The sequence below is a fragment of the Homalodisca vitripennis genome, chromosome 4 (assembly GCF_021130785.1).
Source record: "Homalodisca vitripennis isolate AUS2020 chromosome 4, UT_GWSS_2.1, whole genome shotgun sequence".
Classification (NCBI taxonomy): Eukaryota; Metazoa; Arthropoda; class Insecta; order Hemiptera; family Cicadellidae; genus Homalodisca; species Homalodisca vitripennis.
This window is the reverse complement of record NC_060210.1, coordinates 26964888-26977351: the sequence shown is the minus strand read 5'-3', so window position 1 is coordinate 26977351 and position 12464 is coordinate 26964888. Positions and strand designations below refer to the sequence as shown.

The 12464-nt window shown below is 40.9% G+C and overlaps 1 protein-coding gene, 1 non-coding gene and 1 pseudogene across 2 annotated transcripts; 2 read left to right on the top strand and 1 right to left on the bottom strand.

Annotated features, from left to right (window-relative positions):
* Positions 1 to 3051: 3051 nt before the first annotated feature.
* LOC124360969 lies at positions 3052 to 3612 on the top strand. The gene has a single exon (XM_046815005.1). It carries the CDS (start codon positions 3052 to 3054, stop codon positions 3610 to 3612), a length of 561 nt encoding a protein of 186 aa, XP_046670961.1.
* Positions 3613 to 4164: 552 nt separating this feature from the next.
* LOC124361613 lies at positions 4165 to 4370 on the top strand (annotated as a pseudogene).
* A 433-nt stretch (positions 4371 to 4803) lies between these two features.
* LOC124361560 lies at positions 4804 to 4922 on the bottom strand. The gene has a single exon (XR_006922319.1). It is a non-coding gene; the product is annotated as a 5S ribosomal RNA (ribosomal RNA).
* Between the last annotated feature and the right edge of the window lie 7542 nt (positions 4923 to 12464).

Sequence of the window (12464 nt, the reverse complement as noted above, 5' to 3'; positions counted from 1 at the left end):
CTATGGAGTGGTGTTGTGGGGGGCCTATACAGGCAATAATTTCCTGAAGGTGTTCAAATTGCAAAAAAAGCTATTCGTATCATCGCAAAGTTGATTTTCAGAGAGTCGTGCAGGACAGCATTCAAAACTTTGCAACTGTTGACTTTGCCCAGTCTCTACATTTTAGAAACATCTTGGTTCTGTTTGTCTAAATGTGCCCTAACCAGGGGACGTGACATACACGGGTATGAGACTTAGAGGCAGAGATAACTACCGTACTGGAAGACACAGAACGGTGGTTTATGAGCACTTGCCTTCGCATGCAGGTGTTCATTTCATCAACAGTTTGCAAAATTTTATTACAAACGCCCAAACGCCCAAGGCGTCAAAAGCTCGTCTTAAGCGCTTCCTGGTGTCAAATGCATTCTACAGCGTTGACGAGTTTCTGGCGTTTAACTGGGAGACCGCCCAATTCGATGACTGACTCCAGCGCTGAAAGTGGGTTGAGATTGGCGATGAATGAATGAGACTGGAATGCATGAAAATTATTTAAGTTTGGACGTGGTGGTAATGTGGTATGCGAGTTTTAAATTTATAATTAATTCTGACGTTTGCCATACAATGTGTAATTGTGACGAGCAATTAAAGATTTGATTTGATTTTGATTTGATTTGTCCGCCATCGCTCTGCTGCGACTATCGCGCGTAATGCGCTGCGTCGGCGTCGACCTGTCGCGGAGGAGCAATTTACGCCCCCTCGCGTGCCGCTGAATGCCGTTGCACCGGCGGACCGTGGCTCCCCCCGGATCATCTTCTTCTGGGTCTCCGGTTGGCCCGCCAATGATCCGGGCTGCGGCGGCTGCGGCTGTCGCTAGAGGCGCCATGCGGCGTCGCGGCCGCATGGGCGGGTCGGTAAGCTCTGTGGAGAGCATTTCACCTTCGCTCCCAGTGCGGTCTCCACCCGGCGCTTTTTTGCCACCAGTAACTCCACCACTCGGCCTATCGCCGAGAGATCGGCCTCTGCCAGGGTCCCCCCCTCCGCCGTCCCCACCTGGGCCCCCCCTCGCCAACGGACCCTCCCGTACCGCCGAGGGAGAATTTAACGCCATGGCAGAAAGAGTGGCTTGCCAAATTCACCCCTGGCATGGAGTGGGCTGCCTTCTTGGCCACTCTGGAGGAACTGGTGACGTTACTGTCGCCGGCACCGAACCCCTCGCGACAGCCGCGGCCGGGCGGAATTCGACCGGCTAGACCCCGGCGTCCGCGCCGCGACGGCGACCGCGACGTGCGCGAGGCGGCGCGTATCCAGAACTTATACCGGACTGCCCCCAAGCGAGCCATGAAGGAAGGTCCTAGAGGCCTCCTCGCCGATTTGTTCCATCGCAGAGGAAGCTATTATGGCTTATTTTACCTCATCTTACTCGGCGAAGGTGGGCTGTGCCGTTGAGCCTCCCCCTGGCTGCGCGATACCCGCTGCGACTTCCCCGCCCCCGCTACTAGACCGGATCGAGCCGAGGGTAGTAGCGAAGATGCTCCGGAGAACCGCCAATACCGCTCCGGACCCGGATGGTGTCAAGTATGGCATCTGGCGCCGCCGTGACTCATCTGGTCACGTCGTTCCGCCATCTTCAACATCTGTAAAAAACGAACGAATAAAATATTATTATTATTATTATTATCTGTCTGGCGGCCGGGCGCTTCCCTCCGTCGTGGAAGGTCTCGTCCACGGTGGTGATCCACAAGAAGGGGGACCCCGATGAGATCACCAACTGGCGGCCCATCGCGCTGTCAGACACTGCAGGCAAGCTGTTCTGCAGTGTATTGGCTCATCGCCTTTCATCGTGGATGACTGATAATCGCCTCCTATCCTGGGCGCAGAAGGGGTTCACTGCGTCCGAGGGCTGCTTGGAGCACAATTTTGTGCTCCAGGAGCTTCTGGATGAGGCACGACGACGGGGCGGGGAACTCTGTTTAGCGTGGCTCGACCTTGCTAATGCCTTCGGGAGTGTCCCTCACTCGGCTGTTGTGGCGGCATTGCGGAGTGCGGGCCTCACGGAGGCTCAGCTGGCCCTGGTCACAGACCTCTACGATGGGAGTGCAACTACCATCAGGCACTCTGGTGGGGTCACTCCAGCCATCTCCTTCCAGGCTGGAGTCCGCCAGGGCTGTCCTCTGTCTCCGGTGCTATTCAACCTTGTTATGGAGTACCTAATCCGCCCAATACTCGCCTTGGAGGGGGAGCACGGTGTGTCGCTGCACGGGGAGCGGGTCAGCGTGTTGGCCTATGCCGATGACCTGGCCATCGTGGCTAGGTCAGAGGCCTCACTCCAGGCCCTGCTGGACTCCGTTTCTTCGGCGGCGACCTGGGTTGGCCTCAGGTTCAAGCCTGAGAAGTGTGCGACACTTCATGTCGCCGGCAGAACCGTGAGGCCAACCGCGTTCACCATCTACGGCTCCCCCCTCCGTGTCCTTGAGGACGGAGATACTTACGATCAACTTGGTGTGCCCACTGGGATGAGAGGTGACCAGACCCCAGTGGCCACCATTGCCAGACTGGAAGAGGAGACCGTTAAAATTTTTGCCAGTGGGCTCGCGCTATGGCAGACATTGGATGCGGTCAGGACATTCATAGTCCCCCAGCTGGAGTTCAACCTCAGGACGGCGAGGATCAAGAAGACCTCCCTAAAGGGGTTGGACTCTTTGATGAGGGCGGAAAGCAAGAGGACACTCGGCCTCCCTTCGCGAGCCAGCGTGGAGCTGGTCGAGCTCCCACCATCGTGGGGCGGCGCGGGATTGCTCCCAATCTCTGATCAAGCCGATCTATCCGCAGTAGGGCATGCTTTCCGGCTCCTGACTTCACCTGACCCGAAAATCTCCCGTCTTGCCCTGGAGGGCCTAGCCGTATCTGCTGGGCATCGCTCTGCTGGCCGGGTCAACGTTGGTCTACTCGTCGACTAACTCCAACGTCACCACCATCTTTTCTGCGGCCCGGACGGCGAGAAACCGCCTCTCCAAGCGCCTGCCTACGCTTCGGTGGGGGTGGAGTGAGGAGCGGCGGTCATTCCAGCTGGTGATGCCTGGTGCGGGACGGCCAATCACCGTGGACGGGAGGAGCCGGAAGTCCCTGGCGTCAGCGTTGCGGCGAGCCCTGCAGCTCCACGGCCGGGCTACCCTTGCCGCGAAGCCGGACCAAGGCAGGGTGGCTCGAGTCGTGACGACTTGCCCCACTTCCAATCACATGATGCGCGGGGGCCGACACACCCGTTTCGCCGACTGGCGGTTTATGCACCGGGCCAGGCTCAACACCTTGCCACTGAACGGGTGTAGGAGGTGGGGCAATGAGGACCGCCGATGTAGACGGTGTGGAAGATTCGATGAGACGACTGCCCACGTGCTGTGTCATTGCCTGCCAATGATGCCCGTCATCACAAGAAGACACGACGCCATCCTGGAACTACTGTCATCAGAGATCCGTGGGCACCCTCAGGAGATGGAGACTCGTCTGGATAAGAGGGTGCCGTTCCAGGAGCTGGTACCAGACGTGGAGGTCACGGAGGAGGTGGCCAGCTGCCGACCGGACATCGTACGTGTAAAACAAGATAGTACGTGTAATCGACGTCACGGTGCCCTATGAAGACGGTTGGCAATCTGTGACGACGGCCAGGGAGAAGAAGATGGAGAATTACGCTCCTGTGGCGCGACTGCTCTCGGCTACTGCTGGGGGCTACCGGACAACTGTAGACGCCTTCGTGGTGGGGTCCCTAGGCGCCTGGGATTCCGCCAACTGGACTACCCTCAGCCGCCTGGGAGTTGACCGCCGCAGGGGTGCTGCCCTGGCCCGGCGCTGCGTCTCCGAGGCCATCAAATGGAGCCGGGACATCTACGTAGAACACGTGACGGGCATCCGGCAGTACGTGGGTTAGTCGTCTCATCAACTGTCCCAGTTTTAATTATTGATTGTCTATTTATTAACTATTTATTGACTATTTAAAATATTTTATTGCATGTTTTAACTGTTGACTAGTATTTATTGTATTTATTGATTGTTAAGTTTTATAGTTTTTTATTAGGTTAAGGTATGCATGACCGATTGTTTTCTGCATCTTTAGTTTTATAGCGTCAATGGCCTGTTATTAGTTATATAAGATCTTGTTATGTTTATACTTTGCTTGCATGTTAAAAATCTATCTATTTGTCCGGCTAAAATAAATAAAGGAAAAAAATGAGGCCCCAAAATATCTGTTCTTATCAGCTTAACATCTGATACGTCCCTCATCGAGGGACCAGTTTGTTAAACTGATTTTTGGAAAATAACGGAGTGCTAGGAGCTTGCTCCACCTCTGTCACGGGTTGACCCGGCATTGCAGTACCGCCGGGACCGGCCCACCACCAAATAAATACACACAATAAACTAATTCTTCATCATGCACATAACTTATAAAACAGTGTATATACAGTTATCCCCACGTCAAAGTTTTATGGTTGTATAAAAACAAAATATGTCCATGTTTATTCTTATAACGCGTGAAGAAAATAATATAAATTAAAATATACTGTAGGCCTACACACTGTTGCCACTATTACACAGTACATAACAATTTTGATAGTGTTTACTGGTTGGTATTAAAATAAAAAAATTTATTAATTTACAATATTTTCTTAACCGCGTATTGATAGTTTGTTTTTTCATTAAAAGTGTATTTATTTACCACAAAATTGTAGGGCTCAAAATAACGATAATAATCGTTCAAAAGTACAAGAATGTAGAATTTTAATGTAAAAATACAATTATTGAATTTTAGAAAAGAAAACAATTACAACAAAATGCCAACAGCACGTGGTGTTCCCAAGCGGTCACCCATCCAAGTACTAACCACGCCCGACGTTGCTTGACTTCGGTGATCGGACGAGAACCGGTATATTCAACGTGGTATGGCCGTTGGCGAGAGAGTAACTGATCTAGACGATCCATAGGTTACTTAAATTTATTAATATTTTCTTTAACAAGCAACAAGATTGAGAAGACGTACAGTGATGGTAATGAAATTACTCCTAGGTATATGAATAAAGGGTTACAATGGGTTTGAACCAGAGTGCCACATATTAACCTGACTGCCTTCTTTTGTAATGTAAAGACTTTTTTACACCATCCGGGATTACCCCATAAGGAGATACCGTAGCTCAGATGGCTTTGAATATAAGCGTAGTATATGCTCAGAAGGATGTCAGGAGTAGCACTCAACACCTGCTCTTAAGAGATCTCAACAAAAAGAGTCTCTTTACTAGTTTGTTGGCTACATTGTCAATATGATTGCCCCATTTTGTCAGTTTTTAAACTTGGTTGTATGCCCAGGAACTTCAAAGCACAGATTTCTTTCTTTTTTTGTGACAAGCTAAGTCCTGCACCTTCCCAGCATTCAGATTTAACTTATCAGCACAGCACCAGTCTACAACTATTTTTGTCTTACCTTCTAGGGTGTTATGGGCCTCCATAGTACTACTCTCCCTGACATTTAAACCTAAGTCATCTAAGTCATTAATATATAAAATAAACAGCATAGGCCCCAAGATAGATCCCTGTGGTACACCACAATGGACTGGGAGAGTCTCAGAAAAATTCCATCGGTACATACAGCCTGCTGTCTACCCTTTAGGTATGATTTTTTAAAATTAAAAGCTATGTTGTCAGACAAATAAAATACCAGCTTATTCACTAAAACACAGTGGTCTAGAGTATCAAAGGCCTTGGACATACCAAAAGATCTAAAAAATACTTTTGCATGAAATTCCAGGCCTTTGTAACTATCACTAATCAAAGACGAGTCTGCATTAACTGTGCTGTGTTTTGACCGAAAACCAAATTGACTTTTAAACAAGAGTCCATTTAATTCAAGGGTGTTGAAAGACCTTTGACACTATAGAAATAATTGGAATAGGCCTATAATTAGCACAAATATTTTTTGGACCTCTCTTATGAATAGGTACAATTTTTAAAATATCAGGAAATACCCCTTGAGCAACACACATATTTAAAAGACAAGTTAACCCCTCAAAAATGTACACAGAACAAAGTTTTAAAATCTTAGAATTATACCATAAAATTAAAGAACTGCTGAACTACTGCTTAAATTGTTAATAGCTTTATACACTTCTTCTACTGTGAATTTTCTAATGGTAAAACTAGGCTTGGACAAAAAATAATTTATTTCACTTTTTAAGTCAAATTTATTTAAGTAAAACTTATGGTAATTAGTACTCACAGCAACATTATTGTTGATCTCCTGCACAGATTCAACAAAATAATTATTAAAAGTGTCAGGAGGTAATATGCTTTTAATTTATAATTGAACAAGCAGCTTTGGTTTTGTTATTGGAACTGTTTACAATGTCATTGTTGAATGCCAGCTTGACTCTTTAAATCTCTAACCTGTACTGTTTTTTTAGATGACATACATTTCCCTAATCATTCCATTTGGATCACTAGAGTTGTTAAGAAGATAATAAAGCTTATCAAGATCACATTTAATTGAGACCAGACCATCATGATACCATTTTGAGTTAGGATTTCTTTTTTATAAAAAAAATATTGCACTACCGTTTGCACAAAATAAACTGAATTTAAATTTATTGATCTGACCAATGGGTGTTTCTATCTTACTCGTATCTGGCTCTTAGGTGAGATGCAGCTGACAGTCATCTGCATACAAATGGATGATGCAACTTTGCAAACACAGTGGGAATTCTGATGTGTACGAGTTGAAAACAATTGGGCTGAGGCAGCTGCCTTGAGGTACACCATTCAATTTGAAAAGGTGCCGTGATGTATAATTGCCATATTTTGTGACCTACTGTCTTTCTTTCAGATATGATCTTATCCATGAAATCACACCCTCAGAAAAGCCATAATAGTTCATCTTGGCCAGAAGCATTCCATGATTGATTGAATCAAAGGCTTTGGGAATAATATATCATTACAAGAGAGCTGCATACCTATGCCTTTAGTGATTTATTTGGAAAAATAAATCACTAAACAAGATTTAGAGGACAGTACATGAGCTGTGATTTCTTCTAAATCCAGACTGTAATTTTGGTAAAATGTTTTGATTTTGGACTGAGTCATAATCTGTTTTATTACTATTGTTTCCATATTTTTTGACATAGCCGGCAATATGAGTCTTAGTTCCTGCTTGATTTTGGGGATTGTAACTTTAGGCAGTGGCCAAACAATACTATTACTAAATAGTAATTTAGTAATAGTCCCTAATACATAAGGACTCACTACCTTAATCATTTGTTTGGAAATTTCATCCCCACAGCTCTACTTTTTATTCTATTTATAGCAGACTTAACCTCATCTTCACTCACAGCTACTAATTTAAAATCTACTATCATTTCATTTTTCTTATTTGACCAGAAGAATCCAACAATATCTGAATCAGTATCATTATTAGCACCCATTTCAACTAAGGGCTTATTTACACCATCTATATTTAACTTTTCTCACATGACTTAATCTTTTTTTATCTGTTATTTCACTTTTTCAAGCAATTACAAAAATATTTAGGTTAGAAAATTTAGCCTTTTTGCATGTCTTATGATATTATTCAATTTCGATCCACTTTGTGTTTCAACCTTTCCCAGATTTCAAATAATCGTTTCTTTCATTTTTCAGTTTTGTCAATTTTGCAATTTCTGGCGTCCTCTAGACAGCTTCTCTTTTAGTTATCTTTTTACAGACAATAGGAACACATTCATCAAATACATTCTTTTAGCGGTTCGACAACGTAGTCGTTATTTGTGTGTTATCATAGTATGTAACATTTCACTTATTTTACTTCAAAAGGCGAATGTTTGGAAAAAATTTAGTTACAGATTATTATATATCTTCTAGAAGGTTAGTCTCATTTGAGCACATTGAATTTATTTCAATGTGATTTGTAACATATTTGCATAGCAAACATTAGTACCAAACCTTATATCCTAGTTCTTTATATGATTTGTAGTATCAAAACAATATTTATTAACAGCTACAAATTGTTTACACGCTGACATAATCATTGCTTACTTGTGTCTAGCACTTGATTTTAAGTGTGTAAAGTTAATGAAATGTTAATGTGGAAAAACACTTTATTTGACATTTCTAATCCTTTACCTTCCCACTACAACGGAGGCACGGTTCATGTCGATTATTTGGAAAACGTTCACAAATTGTTCTCACAAAAACCTAAATTTTGCTTTAGTATAATGCAAATTAGCTCTCACCTCCTGAACCAACAACTAGTAAGTATATCCTCCAAGGTTGGAAAGAAGTTACATCGTTCTATGTGTCTTACAACACTTTTTAAAACAAAACATTTTTACAAAATTCCTTTTTATTTTATTATAGCCACTAACAGACATCTCTAATATTATTTTGACATATAAGAGTATTTTCTTAAAAGTGTTAAATAAAAAGTTATAACATACCTGAGTATAACATTGACACAGTCATTCTACAAACAGGACTTTCTGATCATACTGCTCAGATATGTCAGATAAACGGCTATGAAATAAACACTCTGCCGCAAACTTCCTTCAAAAGACAATTCAGTCCAACCAACCTAGATAACTTGAAATCTCTTCTGATGAACAAAAAATGGGATACTATCAATCTTGCCCCTGATGCTGACTCAGCTTACGATATTTTTCTGGAAGTCTTGAAATTATCCCTTGACATTGCTTGCCCCAAGAAGAAAAGCAACAGGAAAACAAACCAAAAAACTTTGTGCTATGACAATGAGACAAAATACCTCAAGGATATTTTCTTAAAGGCACTTTACAAATATGAAATGACAGGAAATATCCAAGATAAAGCAGTTATGGTGGAAAGGAAAAAAAATTATGACAACAAACTTAGAACCCTACGACAAAATGCAAACTCACACTTCATTGAGTCAGCTGCAAACAAAACCAAGGCCATATGGACAGTCATTAACCATGAAAGAAAAGGACAACACAAAATCCCATCTCAATCCAGTATTATAATAAATGACAAAGTCGTGAATAACCCATCTGAAGTTGCAGAACATTTTAACATTTTCTTCTCTCAAGTTGCCGAAACGACACTGAAACTTAGCAACCAGAAAACAGTTGGAAATCAGGATAAAAATGAAAATGACCAGTCTATAGTAGACAACTGCCAAACTGTTTTTAACTTAGGCCCCACAAATTTCAGAGAAGTAAGAGCTGCCATCTATTCCCTTAAATCAAAACCATCCAGTGGAATGGATGAATATTCAGCTAAAATTGTAAAGTATTGTGCTGATGAGCTTATACCACCTCTAGTCAGCATAATAAACAAATCTTTTAGACTTGGCCAATTTCCTACTGCATTAAAACAATCTAAAGTGTATCCAAAACATAAAAAAGGACCAACCACTGAAGTTCAAAATTACCGTCCTATTTCACTTCTTTCAACATTTTCAAAAATAATAGAAAAAGTAGTACTCAATAGACTTATGACCTACCTAGAGCAGCATAACATAGTTACTAACTGCCAACATGGATTTCTTAAAGGTAAATCAACAGCATCAGCTATCATCAGCTTAGTAGAATACATAATTGACCAAATAGACAAAGGAAAGTACATCTCTGCTCTCCTCCTTGACTATAGCAAAGCTTTTGACTGTTTAGGACATGACCTCATATCAGAAAAACTTAAATCTCTTGGCATTACTGGCATAACAAACAACTGGTTTATGAGCTATCTGTCAGGGCGAACACAGGTAGTTGAAATACAGAACATTACACTTGGCCATAAAAACACCTACCAGTCAAACCCACAACCAGTCACACGTGGAGTGCCACAAGGATCAGTCCTGGGCCCAGTCATCTTTGTCTTATTTGTCAATGACTTCCCAGCATACATCCAAGATCACAATACCAACTGTGTAATGTATGCTGATGACACAACACTCTTAATAAAGGATGACACTGCAGAAGGAGTACATACAACCGCCTGCAACTCCCTCTGCAAAGCACTGACATACTGCAGGAAAAATGACCTGGCTGTAAATCCATCAAAAACCATACAGATTAACTTTAGTAAAAGAAAAGACTACATTCCAAAAATACCTGACGTAGAAATTGAAAACCATGTTAAATTCCTTGGAATCATTCTGGATGGAAATCTCGGCTGGACAGAGCATGTGGATGGCCTTTGCAAAAAAATCAGCATAGGTATTTATGCTGTTCGGCGAATAAAATGGATTGGAAACCTAGAAAATGCCAAAACAGCCTACTATTCATTAGTAGAAACCCATATGAGGTATGGGATTGCTGTATGGGGCGGATCCTCTGTCGGAAACCTCAACAAGGTGCTTGTCCTGCAGAAAAAAGCCATTAGAATCCTCGCTGACCTTGAACATCAACAAAGCTGCAGACAAGCCTTCCAAACCCTCGGCATAATGACCGTCACTGCTCTATACATCCAAGAAGTAATTCTACATGTGCACAGCCTGGGTCTTCAAACAGGGAAATATATCCATTCATACAACACTCGCCATGCAGCCAACTACGTTCTGCCTCCACATCGCACAGCAATTTATGGAGAAAAACCATCTTATATCGGCCGGAAGTTGTGGAACGCTCTCCCAGAAACAATGAGAAGATTGAAGAGGAGTGCCCTACAAGGAAAACTGCATGACATCCTAGTAAATCAACCATTTTATTCACTGGACGAGTTCCTCAACGCCTGCAATGAAACATGGAGATTTCAAAATGTACCTTGACTTTTTTTTTTTTAACTGAAACACAAATGTATAAACATTCATCATCCATATTTATGTAATAATATTATGTGACTCTATAACTGTTCTTAATGAATATGTAAATAAAGAAGTTTGTCTATTGTCTATTGTCTATTATATTTTAAAATTGTTTTGTTCAATTGTTCCCAAAATATTTTTTGCTGTCTCTTGTTTTTATTTAACCTTACATTTCCTTTCTTGGCATATACATATAATAATGGTTAAAATTGTTCAAAAACTTATCACTCACTTTGAAAAATATAAAAATTCAATATCTAACATTCCTAACAAAGAGGTCACATTTTATTACATTAATATTTTAGTCATCATGTGAGGAGGACTCAGGACAAAATGACTATTATATTATTTTACATACAAGCCTTTGGGAATCTTTTTCCAATACCTTTATGACTGAACTGACCAAGTTTATTACTCAATGTTAACAGAGTAGGAAGTGGGTATGAATCAAAAGTCTGCATGTAACATTAAAATTAAAATTCTATTTAATATAATAACATTTCAAAAATTAACATACAAAAACCTTAGGTAACAATTTGGAGAACCAATGAAACAAACCGTTTAACAACATCCAGTAAACAATAACAATAAAATAAATTAATAGAATTAAATTGAAAACTTAATAACAAATACAAACTACTTAAAAGTATCTTAGACCTAGTTTTATTTTTCAAGATCTATAAACCCTCGGTTAAGGCAATGAGATGAGTTTTCAATTCACTGAAAAGCAAAAAGAACGAACAGAAAGAATTTGTACTTACATTTTGTAAAATGTTCACAAAAATTTTTTAACTGTCAATATTATTTTGAGAACTTATAACATCATGGCTAGACATTAACTGATATTAATTGTCTTACTAGTCATTCCCGTACAATGCAATACAATCCAAGATACAGCTAAAATTTACAAAAGATCTAGATGTAAATATTACATATATTTTATGTTTGCATAATCTTATATATGTATTTCATTTCATCAATTACAAAAAATAGGATTAATTATAAAATAATTATAATAATAAATCTTTATTTGTCATACAGATATTTACAATAATTGACAATGTCACAATACAGATACAAGCAAAGTGAAAACATAGCATTAATTTACAATTAAATTACATCATTATCTTTTAATTATAACCTTTACCTTACAGTGTATTTGAAATGAACTAGTACCAGATGAATGAATGAATTGATGAATGAATTGATTTTTTTATTTCCCAAAAATATGTACAATATTATAATACAATCTGTACAATTAATTTCTAGATTGTTACAATACCGAACAATTTTGAAATGTGAAGAAAGAATAAGAAATAATCATCATAGAATAAACAACATAAAATAAACATCATAAAAATAGCATCATGTATAAAAACATTGTCCTCGGGAAATGAGCCTGCATGGGCTATGATGCCTGTGCGCAGTCTCGAGTTGTTCACGCCTGAAGAAATAACGGACTGGATTAATAAAAAAAAAATGAATATAAATATAGTACAAAATAATACACCACTACACACCACACACATACATACACACACACATACATATATACATATATATATATATATGCATGCACATACACATGCGAATATGCAATGAATATATTAAAAGGAAAAAACCGCGTAATTTTGCTTTGTACCTGTTTTAAAGCATTAAATATTATTAATTTTAAAACATA